Here is a 16,624-nt window from a genome sequence, read left to right as displayed (position 1 = left end):
GATGTGTAAGGTAATAATCCCTTCACATATTTTTTCCCCTTTTGTAGAGGGAAAGCCAGAACGACGTACTCAGTGAACCCTTCTCAACTGAAATTCTCAGCTATTACAGTATCCCCATTAAGCAACGATATATATGCAGCCAGACGGAAAAAAAAACCCAAGGTAAAAAGAACACAAATGTATACTTTGTTCCAATCCTACATTGTATACGTCGATGACCAAAGAGAGAAAGAGGAATTTATTTTTTTTTTTTTTTGATTTTACATTTCCTCTTTCGGAAAGGTTGGTAGAAATAAAATAACTCGTTGGAAACATATCTGGTTTAAAAATACATGTTAAACATCAAAAGATCAAAAGAGCATTCAACATTTTTGTGCTTTTAAGACGAGCTGCTTTTTTGCCCCTCAAAAAATTAGAACATTACGCTATTGGCAAACAAAATCTATCGGCACTTAGCAAAAGCCGAGAGCGTATTTCAAAAGAAAACCCGAGATTCCTGTTTACAAGAAGAAGAAAAGAAAAAAAAAATCGGCAGGTAAACGATGAAATCGATTTGATTAGTCGACTGGCACATTTCGATGGAACTAAACAATGAAGAGAAAACAATTTTAAACAACGTCCAGTAAACTGGAAGCCGCCTTTTCCAAATCCCAACTTGTGGCCTCCAATGCCTTGACACATACGGCCTTGGAGCACAATCCCAGACTAGAAAAAGAGAGAGAGAAAAACAAACATAAATTAGAAATTGGACGTTACATCACAGATTTACATCAAGGACTTGACGAGAACTAATACATTTTTTCCTTACCGGTAGAGTTTTTCCACCTGGAGAAAACGAATGGCTTCGGATACATTGCCATTATGGATGACCAAAGCTTGTTTGATTTCCGCTTCACTAGCCCAAGGCGTAGAAATTTCCACTTGATTCAAAAGGGAAGAGGTGTGTCCATCTTCGACATGTAGCACAGACGGGTTGATGGCCACCATGAAAGGACGTACATGAGCCGTCTGGACGGCAGACATCCTACTTGGGCCTGGAAGCGCATAAATCTGCTGTGTCGACGGACATGAAGGAGAGTACAACAAGGAAGATTCATCTGTCCAAATGCCCGGCTTGGGATAAATGGGCTGTCGTGTTGCCTTACTCTGCTCTTGCATCTGACGCTGGAGCTGTTGGATACGATGGTAGCCATTTTGTGATGACGTACTAGTCACCGTCGCCGTCTGAATGGCAGGCTCCATAGACACGGAAAAATTGTCTTCGAAACCATAGACACGCTGAGCTGAAGGTTTAGGTTGTTGCCCGGAAACGGGTGAGACACATTGGTAATTTCGCGGGTTGCTTCCAACCGATTTGCTCAGTGTCATTTCACCCAATGCCTGGCCCAACCAATCAAATGCTTCGTCTCTCTTTCTCTTAAATTCCTCTGTCACGATGGGTTGGGCAGGCGATGTGTTTATACAGGGTGGAGTAGTAAAGGTCGGAGTGAGAGGCTCTTCAGGCACTTCGGAATAATAATGCGAACTACTATGCACTGAATCGATTGCCGTAGCTGGTGTACCAGATGGTACAAGTGAGGGATAATTAGCGTACAATCGATTTTGATCAGGAAGAGCTACCAAAGGTTCAGTCAGCTGTTGGTAGAAAGGTTGCGGAGTTTGGACAGCTGCCGATGACGAAACAGGAGTGTCTGGAGAGAGATCAATCAACAAAGGCTCTTCGTGAGATGTGGAAGACGTTGGCTGTTTTACTTTGGGATTTGCAACCGGACTTGAAGCGCCATCTTGTGGCTCGACCAAATCGTCATTCAATCGAAAATAATTGAACTGGGTTTTTGTTTTTACGGCCCCAATTACACGACGTGGAGATTCTAAAGATGACGTTGGATCTTTCATTTTAAGTATGTCCATTGGCTCCATCGGATTTCTTAAGTAAACTTCATCGATTGTTGCCGGACTACCCCACGACGGGCCAATTGAGCTTCCATGACCTACAAATTCGTGTTCAACATAACATAAGGATAACAATGAAGTTTTTCAGTAGCCATTTCATCTTGTACCAGTATGGATGAAGGAATGTCTTAAAGGTACGCTTATGTCATCGCCGTTCCGCCTCCGCAATGGTTCAGTCCAACATCTCGGGAATATTCCAATTTCAGATGTACGCTGATTTTGTCCAGTCCACCAAAAGAAATCCGGTCTAAGGAAGGTAAAATTGTCCGATATTGCCAATAAATGTAAAACAATTAGATAAACGAAAAACTATTAATGAGTGAGCATGTCCTACCGGCCATCAATGACAGCGATAATATCTCCATCGACAACTTCCAGTTTTGTAGCACCCACCGGAACGTCCCACTGAGGTTCTTGCCTGTCTTCCCCTCTGCACCGGACAGTTACTGGAGATTGAGAAGTTAATTCGACCACAATTTCACTGAAACGCGGACGATCCGCGGGATTTGCGGACCAGCAACGATGCATCAAATTGCAGATTACTTCAGGAGCTGCAGGAGGATCTATCAATCTTTCACCTTTTTTATCAGTCTGTTGCGGTAAACGAATCATTGATTAGCACTGTAAATAAAATTGCATCTATCTAATTTTGAATTACTCTGTTGAGTATCTCGTGTCCGCTTAAACCAGCCCACGGTTCTTCGCCAAACGTGTACATTTCCCACAGTGTAATACCAAACATCCAGACATCTGATAAATAACACCCGATAAAAATTTTCCTTTTGAAAAATCAGTAAAATCATTACCAGTTGCAAGACTAAATTGTCTTAGCTTTAAAGATTCGGGGGCACACCAAGGGAATGGCACCCTTCTCTGTTCAGTCATAATGTAGCTGAAACATTTGCAAAATAAATAAAATAAGCAAAGCCTCTTTACCAAATTGCTGAATTACCTACCAGTCCGATCCGGGAGGTAATGGTCGCAGGAGACCAAAATCCCCTATTTTGGCCTAATTTGATATAATAGTTATTTAGAAAAGCATTTCAAGAAGTAGAAATAAGAAGGGTATAGGGTAAAAAAAAAAACGAAATAAATTTACTTGTATTCTACCTGTGTTTTAGAAGTAAGGAAAATATTACGACAGGCCAAATCTCGATGGAGAAGTCTACGAGATTCTAGGGATGCCATACCAGATGCAACCTAAACATAATTAATTGTACTAATACAGGTAACCCCACAAAAAAAAAAAAAATGTGAACATTGAGCTGTTACCTGGGATGCAAATTGCCACAGGGTGCAAATAGAAGTGTGAGAGCACTCCTTGTGTAAGTAGTCAAGTAAACTTCCCAATGGTGCTAGCTCTGTTACCATCATCAAAGGATGTGACAAAACAACACCATGCAATCTAAACATGATGTTTTTGAATGCTTCTCATACAGAAGACAAACAAAAAAAATAATGTACCTTATTAGGCAAGGATGCTGCAAGGAGTGCATTGCTTCAACTTCTCTTACAAAATCATCATATACAGCCTGATGCTGCACTAGATCTTCTTTAAGTACTTTTACTGCAACAGGTATGGTCACACCATCTGCCCGGTTCCATTCTCCTTTATGAACAATCCCAAAAGAACCATCACCAAGTTGCGTGCCAATTTTCAATTCCTAAATCAGTAGTGAATAATATAAGCTACAAAAATAGCTTGATACTAAAAAAAAACACTACTTACACTTTCTTTTATTAGACAAGTCAGACTACTAGAATTCTGTTGATGGTGGGCTTCAGGCACTTTTCCAAGACTTGCTTTTGCATCTTTGTTAGCACTTTGGTTTATAAAAGTTTGTATAAGTTTTTTTTTTAATGTCCCTTTTCTTTTCTTGACAGTATCTAAAAGTCTCCTGGCAGCTGGTTTTCCCATACCAATGCTCATTAGGTCTTCTGTTGTGACATAGTCAAAATGGGATACCCGTGAAATCTGTTTCAACAGAATAATCATGACCAGAATAAACATTAGATCAGACAATAAGCTGTAAAGACAGGCAAATACCTGCAACTCTTCAATAATTCTTGTAGAAAATTGTGACAGTTCAACATCTTGAAGTAGTTGATGAAGGAGCTCGAGTTCCGCATTATTACTGGAGGACCCAACGCTCATTTTTGTTGTTTAACAGCTGAAACTAAAGCCTATCAACTCGAAATGTCAATATGGAAGCAATGCAAGTTTAACTAGACAGAAAACAATGCTTGATTTACCAATAGCAGGGAAGCTGTAGCAGTTACGACATATTGTTTCCGGCAAGATATCTTCTTGGCCAGTCGAGGAAAACAACGATTTCACTTTGATTCAATTGACACTGATGTAAATAAAAGTAACATTTTTTATAACACATCGCTAGGTGGCATTGCGGAGTTATTGCCCAGCTTTAAGTTATGCACTCAACGGCTCTCGGTGTTCGCGAAGTTCCCGATAGGTTTAAGAGGAAAAAAATCACACGGTATTATAAAAATTGAACACGGATTTCGCTTAAGTTATTGGCTTTCTCGTCAAACCCACGGCGCCCACGGAATGCCAAATTATTCCCAAAATTTTCAGCACCCCAGGGTCTCACCATTATTTTATTTTTTTGTTGTTGGAAATAATCAGCAAGAAATAGCGTCATCTAACGATACCAACAGGAGAAATTTAAATTACTATTGAATATTGATTATAATTTTTCTTTACATTTTTTATCGATTTCATCGTTTCCATTTTCCAATAGACAAGCAGACGAATTTGTGACATTAGAACGAAAGATTCGACACGTGTTAACTGTAAAGAGGACCAGCTGCTGATGTTACAAAATCGTCAAGTGTTAAGCTGGAGCTAATAAATGTTCTTGTTCCGTTTTAATCATTCTTTAGGCTACTCGTTAATCCACAGAAATTTGCTATTTTTTGGTATCAATTGTTTTTTTTATTGTTTTCATGAATGGAGATTTATTCCACAATCTTCAGCTTCCCATGCAGACACCCACCCACAAATCTATGGGGTGATAGATGATATAAAAATTTATTAATTAAAAAATTTACATTTTAGGTTATTGATTGCAGAGTCAGAGAACAATGTGTGGAATCTGATATTCTAGCCCTCGAAACCCCAGCTGCCCTTCTGCTTCAACAAGGCTATAAAGCAATTATAATTTCAGGAGGTAAACATTGAAACCCAAAACAAACATTTTTTTGTTGGCTTTTTTGCTTAATGTATAATGTTATTGTTAAACCTAACGTTTGAAAACATGGAAGTGTATACATATGTTTTCAGTGTTCTGTATTTGAAAAAAATTGACGTATTTTTAAAATAAAATACATTTATTTTAAAATACTGGGGTTGGAAAATACAATTTCTCGGGTTTTTCAAAAATACCAAATAAAATAAAATAAAATACCAAATAAAATACAGTATTTTAATATTTATTTTAAAAGTCAAAAATACCAAATAAAATAAAATAAAATACAAATACTTTTCTTTTTTACGATCTTTTTTTTGTTTACTTATAGTCAAGCTGAAGCTAGTGAAGCTACGCATAATATCTGGTGAGTTTGTGAATAGTAATTTTTTAGAAAAGGTAAAAGACATTTTTTATTCTTTGTTGGCTGGTCCAGTTTTGTTTATTAACTGATCAATCATTAAAAATTGAGTTCAATTCAATGAGAAATGAGATTCAAGTCATTCAACAGGCCACAGGGTTATTGATCAACTTTGAATTATGTTTGAGAAAAAGTAACTTTTCAAACAAACCAGCTTTAGTTCGATCTAACAAGAAAAATCTGTAGTAATTATCCTTGGTCTTGGAGAAAATAGTCTTAAATTATATAGATTTACCTTTGAAATTGGAATATCCCACTCCTGTATGACATCTTCATATTCATTAAGAATTGCTTCACCAGTATGTTTCCCTTTGACTTGTCTAATTGATAAGAAGCACTTGAACGGCTCATATGTTTTCAATACTCCAGAACAAGTATAGCCAATGTAACCGACCATACTCTTACATGACCAAATATCTAGTATTATAGATAAAGCCGTGCAGGATGACAGTTTCTTCTTGATGTATTCCTTAATTTGTTCATATCTTTGTGGTATGAGTGAGTTTCTCATTACATAAACCGAGGGCAAATGGTAACCAGGAACTGCCATCTAAAAAAAGTAACACATGTTAAATGTGATAACAACAAACTGAGGTTAGATTAAAACTATGAATATGTTACCTCAATCCATTCACGAACAGTTTTGTTTGCTAAGATGTTAAGAGAAAGATTCCCTTCGCTTACAACTCGAGTGAGCCCTACGTCTAACTGGTTTTTTCTTGAATTATGCATCGTAGTTTGAACAGTGAAAGGCTTAATTGAACCTTGATTTCGAACTGTTCCTGGTGCTGTAAACTTTTGCCATTCTTCGCAGTGAACTCTTGAACAATGAGTTGAAAAGTTGGTGTAAGCTTGTTTTGATCCAGAGAAAAAAACGTTTATCTTGACAAAACAGGCATTGGGCGTATACCTTCTTGGTGTCTTCTCTCCAGTTAGTAAAAAATTTCTTACGCCAAGAGGGCCAGCTTTGGATTGTAAAGTTTGAGATTAGGTTACCAGGTGGTGGTTTTGAACTTCCACTTGAGTTGGAACCAATTGTTGTATTTGATTCATCTTGCTCTCCTTCATTCTCGTCTTGTTCTTCACTTATGTTACTATCCTGTTCTTCTGGGATATTTTCAACTTCTTGTCCAACATCATTGTCGAGCTCACATGATGGATGTTTGGGATTGTTCTTTCGAGGCCTTCCTCTCTGGCCTTTCTTGGTTGGTATAGGCTTATTCATTTTTGGACGCCCCATTTGCTCGATATCATGAAGTCTTGAAGGGATATTCTAGTTCTAGATCAATTTAAAATAACATATATAGTCAACAGGACTCAACACCCATGTCACAATTTATGACATGGAAAACTTAAAAAGATTATAATAAATCAAATCAAACTTTGCACTTATACATTCCTACAAGATACCCCTATGTAACAATAAAAGTAAAAATATATTACCACTTTACCAGTGATAAATCACAAAATTAGTACTTCAGACTTCAGAGTCTTCAGTCAGTAGGATAAATTGTATGCAGTAAAATTTTTAAACTGTTGAGGTAGGTCGTGCAATTTTAGAAACGAGTCTTATCTTGCGTCTTATCGTCTAATAATGCTTGACATAATGACGAGGCACTGTTTTGTTGTCGGCTGCTAGTGAAATTCTTAAATACTAAACAGTAGGAAAAGGAAGTAGAAAAGGTCGAAAATTGACATAATTTTTTTTTAAATCGTCGAGTATTTTGAGTATTTTATTTGAGTATTTTAATAAAAACGCAGAAAATACCAAATAAAATACAGGGGAAATTAAACAAAAATAAACGCTGAAAATAAAATAAAAAATACCGTTTTTATTGTATTTTATTTGTATTTTATTTTATTTTATTTGACAAATACAGAACACTGATATGTTTAGGGTCAAGTTTCTGAAATGGTTGAGTCAAATATGAATTTTACATTACTTTTGAACAGGTCCCAGTATACGCAGCGGATGCCCCACTATACGACCCAGCAATCTTTACCGGCCGTCTTCGAGTGCCGGGAATTTGTTATGCATGCAATTAATCAACAAGGCATTAGGTAACAAATTCTTTTTTATCAAATTTTTATTGTTCAAGTTATTTCACAGCAGTATTTAACATTCAGAAATAACAATTATGTCATAAAATTAATAACACTTATAATATTTTTATTGGTTTGTTTGTTTGTTTTGTTCTGTTAAGGTGGAATGGTGGAGAGAAAAGATGTTAACGAAGATGGGCAATTCAAGAACCAAGTAGAAACGGAGTGCCCATTGTTTAAAGGCTTAGAGACTCGGCAAATGGTATAACTGATCCATGGTGACGGGGTAGACAAGGTTGCAGAAGGGTTGCGTTGCGTTTGCGTCGCAAAATGTTCGCGTCATATTATTTCCGCTATTGCCGATACTGAACGCCGTCTTTACGGAGTCTAGTTCCATGATTTAATTGAAAACGGTATGTTGGTTTCCTTTCGATTGAGTGGGAAACAATGATCTTAATGGCTGGTGTAAAATTACAGGACGAAAAATGTTGCATAACTTCTTGTTCGACATCTGTGGATTGCAAGGAGGTTTCACATTGAAGAAACGAGAGCAGTAGTTTATCGATTACATCCGGCGTACGGTCGGACGTGAACAGATCGTGCTCATGCTGGTAAGCGGTGGAGTCGATTTCGCCATTTGTACTGCCCTTTTCCATGAAGCACTTCTACAGGTGATAACTCGTCACGAGTGCAGGGCATTTATACCGATAACTGTTTCCTGCGTAAAGACGAATCCGAGCAGGTCGTCACTAGTTTACAGCAACTCGGGCTCATTCTCCCGGTAATTTGAGATACTTTTCTGGACGGTTCAGAATCTTATGATTGGCCAAAATTTGATACGAGATTAATTGATACGTCGTCCTGTCACAAGTGTCACATCTCAAATACTATGGTTTATAATTCTTGTTCTATGACCGAGTTTTTTTTTTTTTAACAGACAGTGGCTTCTCATTTTTCTTACCAGCGATCAGATTTGAGGTTTCAAATTGTTTTAGGTTAAATGAAGTTTGACTTTCTACGATGCTTGCACCAACTTGCATGGACGTCAAATTTTGTCGTTGTGTCGGAATGTTAATCCCGTAGAAAAACGTCGAATTATTGCCGATTCGTTTGTCAAATTGGCAGATGGAAGAGCTAACGATTTAAATCTCACTTGGGATAATCTATTTCTCGGACGAGGTGATGAGGTGAAGAGCTAACGATTTAAATCTCACTTGGGATAATCTATTTCTCGGACGAGGAATGAAAATGTTACAGGTAATTTAAGCCTGGTTTTAATTGGTCTGGTATGCTATAAAATTATAATTGATTAAGCAAAAATACTTACTGAGATTGAAAGCCAAAATTTTGTTATTGTAAGCTGCATACCACATTGTGTTGAAAACAGCAAAAGTGGATATTCCAAACAAGGTACTTAAATTAACAAAGATGTTCAGGTGTAAAATGTATAAAAGTATCTGTTTTGAAATAGTTAACAGGCACTATGATTTAATACTTAATGAATCATAGAAAAATGATAAATTTTGCAACAGTTAAGCCGGGTACTTTTACACCAGAAAGAGTCAGGTGAACGTATCAAAACGAAAACTGGGACTAAGACGGCCAAGAATCATTACTAACCGGTAACTTAACCGAAATCAGCGTTTAATTTGATTTAATGTGCTTCAGAACGTTTTTTGTAGCTGACACAGCGTCAGAGTGCTACATCATATTTTCCTATGCTTATGTGTCTTAATTACGGAGGGCGAAGCAATGAAGCACTACTCAAGGTTTGCCAAAGGTAGGTAGTTATCGCTAGATGACGTTTAACTTGAGAACTAGTTCGCCCGGTTTGGGCGTTTGTTAAAGAAACTGTACGCCCATTGATAAACTAACATGACTTTCTTGATTAGTCGATATCCCCTATCGTTAGTTTTGCAGGAAGAGCTCACGGTTTCCGGAATTTTATGGCGACCAGGATGGACCCTATCGGGAACTTCGGGAACGGAGTGTGGGTCCATAATGGATCGACCGATACTTTTTTTTAAAGACTTTACCCCAGAGATGCGCGGTGATTTCAAGGTTTCGGCACTAATCTCTCGTTTGTTTTTTTACTAGGGGCCCTCACTCCGTTCGCGAAGTTCCGATACAAAAAAGGAAAAAGAAACGATAACAGCTGGAAGGGCATGTGGAAATTTCAAAGGACGCTACCTGCACGTTACCTTTAGTCGCTGATTAATCTGGAAGATAAAATATAAAAATTTTTATAAATTGAATTGCATATCTGGGCTCCCTTCTTTTATGTGGCCCGTTTTCCCTTGACTTGTGATAAGCCCGTAGGGGGTCATGCCCCTACTGCGATCAGCAGCAAAGGTTGTGAGTGCGCTGTCCGGAAAGGGGACGTGGGGGTCCTTAAGTTCTATGATATCGTGTGAGGGCGAAGAGGTACCCACAAATCTAAATTAACGGTTAATCTCTCACGTAAAAACTTGTCCAAAACCTTCCATCCTCTTCCGGCTTCTCCTAGCCACGCCCCGGGTAATCTCCCCGGGGGTTCAAATGCAATTCAGGCAGTGTCTCGGCTTTTCTTGGTTGATGGCAAGCGGAGACACTGACTTAAACTACTTACTACTACATAAACAATACAATTACTAGGGCCCATCACTCCGTTCAGAAAGTTCCCGGTAGCGTCTGGCCTAGTCGCCAATTCGACATAGAATCTCGGAAACCGTTTGTCCTTACGGCAAAACTGACCACGTATCCATGTACTATGAAGCGTGCGGTAATCATCCCCGCTACATCCCGCCTTCCCACTTTTGTCAAAATCGGCAAAAAACGACATCTCTTGAAATTCTCCAAAAATCACACGGCATAATCGAAATTGAACGCTGATTTCGATTTAGTCATTGGTTTTCTCGTTAAACCAGCCGTTTTAAAAATTAACGAAAACAGTGCTGTTAGCGCAACAACTTAATTTATGGTTTTTAACGTTTAAATAAAAAACTATAAGACCAATAGGAAAATAAACCTGATTTTCGTGATTTTCATTCAATTCTGAATCGAATTCATGTATTTTAAGCAAAATTTGAAATTTGGCCAAAAATGAAAAAGTAGGAAGGGTATTGCCTTCCCACTTTTGTCAAAATCGGCGAAAAACGACATCTCTTGAAATTCTCCAAAAATCACACGGCATAATCGAAATTGAACGCTGATTTCGATTTAGTCATTGGTTTTCTCGTTAAACCAGCCGTTTCAAAAATTAACGAAAACAGTGCTGTTAGCGCAACAACTTAATTTATGGTTTTTAACGTTTAAATAAAAACTATAAGACCAATAGGAAAATAAACCTGATTTTCGTGATTTTCATTCAATTCTGAATCGAATTCATGTATTTTAAGCAAAATTTGAAATTTGGCCAAAAATGAAAAAGTAGGAAGGGTATAGCCTTCCCACTTTTGTCAAAATCGGCGAAAAACGACATCTCTTGAAATTCTCCAAAAATCACACGGCATAATCGAAATTGAACGCTGATTTCGATTTAGTCATTGGTTTTCTCGTTAAACCAGCCGTTTCAAAAATTAACGAAAACAGTGCTGTAAGCGCAACAACTTAATTTATGGTTTTTAACGTTTAAATAAAAAACTATAAGACCAATAGGAAAATAAACCTGATTTTCGTGATTTTCATTCAATTCTGAATCGAATTCATGTATTTTAAGCAAAATTTGAAATTTGGCCAAAAATGAAAAAGTAGGAAGGGTATAGCCTTCCCACTTTTGTCAAAATCGGCGAAAAACGACATCTCTTGAAATTCTCCAAAAATCAAACGGCATAATCGAAATTGCACGCTGATTTCGATTTAGACATTGGTTTTCTCGTTAAACCAGCCGTTTTAAAAAATAACGAAAACAGTGCTGTTAGCGCAACAACTTAATTTATGGTTTTTAACGTTTAAATAAAAAACTATAAGACCAATAGGAAAATAAACCTGATTTTCGTGATTTTCATTCAATTCTGAATCGAATTCATGTATTTTAAGCAAAATATGAAATTATGCCAAAAATGGTTTTTTACGTTTAAATAAAAAACTATAAGACCAATAGGAAAATAAACCTGATTTTCGTGATTTTCATTCAATTCTGAATCGAATTCATGTATTTTAAGCAAAATTTGAAATTTGGCCAAAAATGAAAAAGTAGGAAGGGTATAGCCTTCCCACTTTTGTCAAAATTGGCGAAAAACGACATCTCTTGAAATTCTCCAAAAATCAAACGGCATAATCGAAATTGAACGCTGATTTCGATTTAGTCATTGGTTTTCTCGTTAAACCAGCCGTTTTAAAAAATAACGAAAACAGTGCTGTTAGCGCAACAACTTAATTTATGGTTTTTAACGTTTAAATAAAAAACTATAAGACCAATAGGAAAATAAACCTGATTTTCGTGATTTTCATTCAATTCTGAATCGAATTCATGTATTTTAAGCAAAATATGAAATTATGCCAAAAATGGTTTTTAACGTTTAAATAAAAAACTATAAGACCAATAGGAAAATAAACCTGATTTTCGTGATTTTCATTCAATTCTGAATCGAATTCATGTATTTTAAGCAAAATTTGAAATTTGGCCAAAAATGAAAAAGTAGGAAGGGTATAGCCTTCCCACTTTTGTCAAAATCGGCGAAAAACGACATCTCTTGAAATTCTCCAAAAATCAAACGGCATAATCGAAATTGAACGCTGATTTCGATTTAGACATTGGTTTTCTCGTTAAACCAGCCGTTTTAAAAATTAACGAAAACAGTGCTGTTAGCGCAACAACTTAATTTATGGTTTTTAACGTTTAAATAAAAAACTATAAGACCAATAGGAAAATAAACCTGATTTTCGTGATTTTCATTCAATTCTGAATCAAATTCAAGTATTTTAAGCAAAATTTGAAAATTCAGTTCCTTATTAATCAACCTGATGATTCTGAAACCTACTGTTTGAAAAATGCACTTTCATGGCAATAAACTAATCAATATTTGTTATACTAATATAATACTAGAATGGCTTGTGTTTGAGTTAAAGCTGGATTTGGCCTATACATTAGTGAAGGCCATAGCCCATAGTTCTCACTGATACCCAAACAGTCCTTAACATGAGTGTAACATGGTTCATAATTAAGTATTTACCAAAATTTTTTAATAAAATCCAAGTAGGTGTTTTGATCAAAAGGGAGCTTTCCAGGGATTAGATCCAAAAGTTCTTATTTTGACCACACTATGACTCACAATTAAGGCCAATGTTTACTTTAAAGATCTTGAGCTTGAATAACAACTATTTGGATTTTAGTGCCTTGTACTGAAATGAAAAAATGAACCTAAACCAAGTTTATTTTGTTGTTTGCTAAATTCACAGCTTAGATTCACTTAGTTTTGGTAACCTGAAAATACTATTAATAGTTGATTTGGAAAAAAACTTTTAGTTTGACTTGAAAATGTGTATGCTTTTAATACATACAACCAAAGTCAAAATAACACTGAAGTTTCATCAAAAACAATTATTAATAAAAGGTCACTTCCAACAAAAGATAAACAAATAAAAGGATATATAGTTACTTCAAGCAACACTTTTTCATTGTTCCTTCTTGTCTCTGTCTGTTGCATCTAGTTGTACAGGTACGTTTTCTTCAGGATGGCAAGACGTATCAGGTTGTAAGACAGTTTCTCGTAAGCATCCAAGATTCACGACTTCATTACTATTTAACTGAAGCCCGAGTATCGTGCACAGTTTGTTTCGGACGTTGTCACTTGTTCTTAAAAGTTCGTTCTTGAAAAAGAAAACGTGTGCTTTTAATTTTTCAGAAGCTCCAAATACACTTTGAATTACCTGTATGGTATTTAGGCAAAGGCCTGTTAGGGCAAGTCCAAATATTATATATACAACACATGTCAATAGAGCTAGGGGATGCTGTGTTAAAAATAAAAATAATTAGAAACACTTTAAAAGATCAGTTGCTGGCATTGGAAAGATTGGAATTTTACTTGTGGTACATAATCTCCAAATCCAATTGTAGTGAGTGTTATGTAGACAAAGTAAAATGCTTCTAACGGAGACCAATCTTCACTAAGAAAAAAGAGTATAGATCCCCAAAGAAGATAAAGGAAAAGAAGGCAAATTGCTACTGGCGCTGAAATATCAAACTGATCATCAACACAGAAGGTTCTAGTAGTATTAACACTGTTAATTGTGTTATCATAGAATCCTTCAATAGTTTCAAATATTGGCCCAATGAACTTTTTAGATTTTCCTTGTTCAAAAATCTTTTTGAAGGTGTTATGCATTAGCTTCAGAAAATTCTATTTAAAAAAGACAAAATATGGACAAGATATTTTCATGACTATATTGAATGTTTTGTGTACCTTTATGATGTTTGAGCTGCAAATTCTTTTCCCAGATGGAGTTGCATGAAACCTAACAATATAAACCCAGGAGAGCTTCAGTATGCGGGTAAGAAGTAGGCCACTTTCAGCCAATAGAATAAGAAAAAGGGGGATTCCAAATGTGGAGTAACACACTGTGATCATTCGTCCTAGCCATGTTACCGGTACTATATGGCCATAACCTGAAAATAACAAAATTCACAGTATGCAAATATTGTGAAAACAGAATGCTTGGAAAAACTTAACCAATTGTAGACACGGTTGTCATGCTAAAAGCAACGGCATCCCAAAATCCCCATGTTCTTTTTCCTGTGTAAGAGGTAAGACCAGCGCTGAATGCTTCATGTAACTGGTCTTCAAAATCAATCAGTCGTTGGCGAGCCAGCTCCCTCCATTCATCTTCAGGCAGAATTGAAGATTGTTCCCATAACTCTTCGATGAAGTGACGGCGGATGCGCAGGGCTCCACACTTGTAGCGACTTTCGTGCCAACCTCGAGGTAAACAAAAGACATTATGTAAATAATAAACAACATTTCACCCCTGTGTTTACTTTATCACTATCTGCAAATTACTAAATGCCATCTAGCGGCATCCAATCAAACGCCAGAGGAAGAAAAAGTTGTGGTCAAAGACGAAAGCTTAATACAAACATGGGAAAAAAATATGTACCTTCCAACGAAGCAAAGAGAAGCCCACCGAAGAGCCAAAAAGCTCCATTCACGAGGAGTAGCAAACAGCACCATGATAAGCCAGACCGAATAGTGCGCCATGAAGAAGGACATTCGATCAAGAGATTTTTCCATGTTGATCGGGAATCTCGAAATATTTCACGGGTAGCACGCCACAACGAGACTTTTTCCAACGTAGGGGCACTATCTACACTATCCATATTACAGTTTATGCTCCCGCTACCTAAATAACATATGCTATTCCTCGCCAAATCCCATAATAAAAAAACAATTCATAAATGATAATTTTGTAAAAGCATTGCCATGAAATTATAATTCTTACCCCGTATGAGTGAGATGAACCCAAAATCGTGTCACAATTTCTTAAAATAACTACGAGCCGCGATCTTTATAGACTACAACCCGCTCTTCTTTCTTGACGACTAACTTTTCCTGAGATTTGCTGTTCTGGTGGTAGCGACTAAGTAGAAACACCGCGCCCAACGCACTCCAACCCCCGTGTTTAATTTTAGAAATGCGACAAAATGCGGAACCTTCTTTTTACGATTGATCGATACACGATACGTACTGAGGAACGACACACGGACAAAGCCTGAAGTACAGTTTACTTCCTAAGAATTGTCGCGTTTAGCAACTATTGTAAAAACAAAAAGCGCAGTGATGCAAAAGTATTAGTATGAGAAATAATTTTTTTATTACATCATGGATCATAGATATCTAACTATACTGAAAAACTTCAGCCAATCCCCTTGAGGGAGACAACTGGCAGAGTAAAAAAGATCGGTAATTCGGCCGCCAAGTGGCAGCACCCCCAAACGGAATAATTTGATGGTAAAATAACTATTACTTTAAGGAAGCAATGTTTGCATAAGGTGAAATTCTGGTACCAGATTGTATTAACCTTTTGAGCAGAATTTATGGCTACCTTCATTTACAACTGCCACAAGTCTAGTCTAAATTAAGGCCGAAACATCTGTTAGGCCTTGAAGTGAAAACTTTTGATTTAGATCTGTAGGTGACGCTGTCGTTGCATCTTTCTTGGAAAATCTCATATTGTCTTACGAGCAACCAGTCTCTACTATTGTCAGTTAACTGTCACATGACAGATATCGTTGCATGTGATCTTGCGTTGAGGCCATATTAAACAACTCAAGCTTCTTCAAGTACACAAGACTTTCTTCCCGAACTATCTTTGTTAAAAATAAGCGTTAAAAAATGGGTGCAAGTGCGATTCCCATCATTGTCGTAACGGCATTTTGGTTCGTTGTTGGTGCTATCCTACCTTGGTTCGTTCCGAAAGGTCCAAATAGAGGGTAAGTTTTTATTGGGAAACAAGCTGTAATCAAGATTATTAACACAAAATGTTTTCATCCATATAGAGTCACTCAAACAGTTCTAGTAATGACTGCGTGCAGCTGCTGGTTATTGTAAGTTGTGCTTTAATAATATTTCAAGTATTACCATTCATGATGTTCAGTGAATTAGTTAACAATAGTAGTGAAGTTTCTATTTAGTCAAAACTGGAATGATTCTGGTTTTAAGTTAGTATTAAATAGTAAAGCTGGCTATTACAGACATTTGACAAGTGTTATTTTCATGTTTGCAACAACAACTAAATCTGGAGTTGTGTACTAAAATATTACCTTATGATTTCAGTTGGCTTTGCTGCTATTTGATGCAGATGAATCCCCTCATTGGCCCAGAAATGAGCAACCACACTTTGCTGGTGATGAAACAAGAATGGGGATCAAGCTGGAAAGCTTAAAATATGTCAATATACACATTCCTCTATGTTTAGGTGTGGTTTGTTAATATCAACTTTGTTTTATTTGTCTTTGGATGTCGCACTTAGAAATAAAAAAGAATTTAATTAATGACACTTAAATGGTATTTTTGTTATCATTTTT

General features: G+C 36.7%; 5 protein-coding genes across 11 annotated transcripts; 2 read left to right on the top strand and 3 right to left on the bottom strand.

Annotated features, from left to right (window-relative positions):
* Positions 1–316: 316 nt before the first annotated feature.
* Positions 317–4,348, bottom strand: LOC116915767 (activated CDC42 kinase 1). Its single transcript, XM_032920893.2, has 13 exons — positions 4,207–4,348; positions 4,001–4,137; positions 3,683–3,928; positions 3,418–3,617; positions 3,226–3,358; positions 3,064–3,153; positions 2,910–2,962; positions 2,760–2,845; positions 2,612–2,703; positions 2,288–2,544; positions 2,061–2,200; positions 809–1,991; positions 317–705 (listed from the first exon to the last, which is right to left on the bottom strand). The coding sequence occupies exons 2-13, from the start codon at positions 4,106–4,108 to the stop codon at positions 609–611; spliced, it is 2,685 nt and encodes an 894-aa protein (XP_032776784.2). The 5' UTR covers positions 4,109–4,137; positions 4,207–4,348; the 3' UTR covers positions 317–608.
* A 58-nt stretch (positions 4,349–4,406) lies between these two features.
* On the top strand, positions 4,407–9,878 carry LOC116936748 (GMP synthase [glutamine-hydrolyzing]-like). 5 transcript variants are annotated; one of them, XR_006643556.1, is made up of 8 exons: positions 4,558–4,890; positions 5,030–5,141; positions 7,534–7,641; positions 7,785–8,036; positions 8,101–8,404; positions 8,561–8,802; positions 8,881–9,033; positions 9,095–9,878. XR_006643556.1 is itself a non-coding variant. In XM_045169684.1 (5 exons), the coding sequence occupies exons 1-4, from the start codon at positions 4,918–4,920 to the stop codon at positions 7,889–7,891; spliced, it is 378 nt and encodes a 125-aa protein (XP_045025619.1). In that variant the 5' UTR covers positions 4,407–4,917; the 3' UTR covers positions 7,892–8,036; positions 8,101–8,494. The 5 variants fall into 5 exon arrangements, 1 of the variants encoding a protein (XP_045025619.1); XR_006643555.1 differs by having other exon boundaries at positions 4,558–5,141; positions 8,101–8,234; positions 8,295–8,404; XR_006643554.1 differs by having other exon boundaries at positions 4,558–5,141; positions 9,095–9,245; positions 9,306–9,878.
* LOC123470076 (E3 SUMO-protein ligase ZBED1-like) lies at positions 5,487–7,177 on the bottom strand. Of its 2 annotated transcripts, none has more exons than XM_045169683.1 (4): positions 7,024–7,177; positions 6,202–6,859; positions 5,816–6,130; positions 5,487–5,746 (listed from the first exon to the last, which is right to left on the bottom strand). In XM_045169683.1, the coding sequence occupies exons 2-4, from the start codon at positions 6,310–6,312 to the stop codon at positions 5,687–5,689; spliced, it is 486 nt and encodes a 161-aa protein (XP_045025618.1). In that variant the 5' UTR covers positions 6,313–6,859; positions 7,024–7,177; the 3' UTR covers positions 5,487–5,686. The 2 variants fall into 2 exon arrangements, 1 of the variants encoding a protein (XP_045025618.1); XR_006643552.1 differs by having other exon boundaries at positions 5,492–5,746; positions 7,032–7,177.
* Positions 9,879–13,069: 3,191 nt separating the features above from the next.
* On the bottom strand, positions 13,070–15,203 carry LOC116915765 (potassium channel subfamily K member 18). 2 transcript variants are annotated; one of them, XM_032920891.2, is made up of 7 exons: positions 15,040–15,203; positions 14,698–14,971; positions 14,274–14,519; positions 14,007–14,209; positions 13,629–13,943; positions 13,474–13,554; positions 13,070–13,413 (listed from the first exon to the last, which is right to left on the bottom strand). In XM_032920891.2, the coding sequence occupies exons 2-7, from the start codon at positions 14,915–14,917 to the stop codon at positions 13,219–13,221; spliced, it is 1,260 nt and encodes a 419-aa protein (XP_032776782.1). In that variant the 5' UTR covers positions 14,918–14,971; positions 15,040–15,203; the 3' UTR covers positions 13,070–13,218. The 2 variants fall into 2 exon arrangements, with proteins under 2 accessions (XP_032776782.1, XP_032776781.1); XM_032920890.2 differs by having other exon boundaries at positions 14,698–14,954.
* Positions 15,204–15,768: 565 nt separating this feature from the next.
* LOC116915766 (V-type proton ATPase subunit e 2) lies at positions 15,769–16,596 on the top strand. Its single transcript, XM_032920892.2, has 3 exons — positions 15,769–16,030; positions 16,097–16,144; positions 16,374–16,596. The coding sequence occupies exons 1-3, from the start codon at positions 15,933–15,935 to the stop codon at positions 16,480–16,482; spliced, it is 255 nt and encodes an 84-aa protein (XP_032776783.1). The 5' UTR covers positions 15,769–15,932; the 3' UTR covers positions 16,483–16,596.
* The last annotated feature ends 28 nt before the right edge of the window (positions 16,597–16,624 follow it).

Source organism: Daphnia magna, linkage group LG2 (assembly GCF_020631705.1).
Source record: "Daphnia magna isolate NIES linkage group LG2, ASM2063170v1.1, whole genome shotgun sequence".
Taxonomy (NCBI): Eukaryota; Metazoa; Arthropoda; class Branchiopoda; order Diplostraca; family Daphniidae; genus Daphnia; species Daphnia magna.
The sequence above is the reverse complement of the archived record's forward strand: the minus strand, read 5'-3'. Positions and strand labels throughout refer to the sequence as shown.

Coding starts and splice junctions, on each gene's coding strand:
- LOC116915765 (XM_032920891.2), bottom strand. CDS start 14,917: ATGGATAGTGTAGATAGTGCCCCTACGTTGGAAAAAGTCTCGTTGTGG. Junction 13,944..14,006: donor GCAGCTCAAACATCATAAAG/GTACACAAAACA, acceptor TTTTTTAAATAG/AATTTTCTGAAGCTAATGCA. Junction 13,555..13,628: donor TTGGAGATTATGTACCACAA/GTAAAATTCCAA, acceptor TTTTTAACACAG/CATCCCCTAGCTCTATTGAC.
- LOC116915766 (XM_032920892.2), top strand. CDS start 15,933: ATGGGTGCAAGTGCGATTCCCATCATTGTCGTAACGGCATTTTGGTTC. Junction 16,031..16,096: donor CCGAAAGGTCCAAATAGAGG/GTAAGTTTTTAT, acceptor TCATCCATATAG/AGTCACTCAAACAGTTCTAG. Junction 16,145..16,373: donor GCGTGCAGCTGCTGGTTATT/GTAAGTTGTGCT, acceptor TTATGATTTCAG/TTGGCTTTGCTGCTATTTGA.
- LOC123470076 (XM_045169683.1), bottom strand. CDS start 6,312: ATGCATAATTCAAGAAAAAACCAGTTAGACGTAGGGCTCACTCGAGTT. Junction 6,131..6,201: donor CTGTTCGTGAATGGATTGAG/GTAACATATTCA, acceptor TACTTTTTTTAG/ATGGCAGTTCCTGGTTACCA. Junction 5,747..5,815: donor GGGATATTCCAATTTCAAAG/GTAAATCTATAT, acceptor TTTTCTTGTTAG/ATCGAACTAAAGCTGGTTTG.
- LOC116936748 (XM_045169684.1), top strand. CDS start 4,918: ATGAATGGAGATTTATTCCACAATCTTCAGCTTCCCATGCAGACACCC. Junction 4,983..5,043: donor CCCACCCACAAATCTATGGG/GTGATAGATGAT, acceptor TATTGATTGCAG/AGTCAGAGAACAATGTGTGG. Junction 5,142..7,533: donor AGCAATTATAATTTCAGGAG/GTAAACATTGAA, acceptor ACTTTTGAACAG/GTCCCAGTATACGCAGCGGA.
- LOC116915767 (XM_032920893.2), bottom strand. CDS start 4,108: ATGAGCGTTGGGTCCTCCAGTAATAATGCGGAACTCGAGCTCCTTCAT. Junction 3,929..4,000: donor GAATTATTGAAGAGTTGCAG/GTATTTGCCTGT, acceptor CTGTTGAAACAG/ATTTCACGGGTATCCCATTT. Junction 2,201..2,287: donor ATCGCTGTCATTGATGGCCG/GTAGGACATGCT, acceptor TACCTTCCTTAG/ACCGGATTTCTTTTGGTGGA.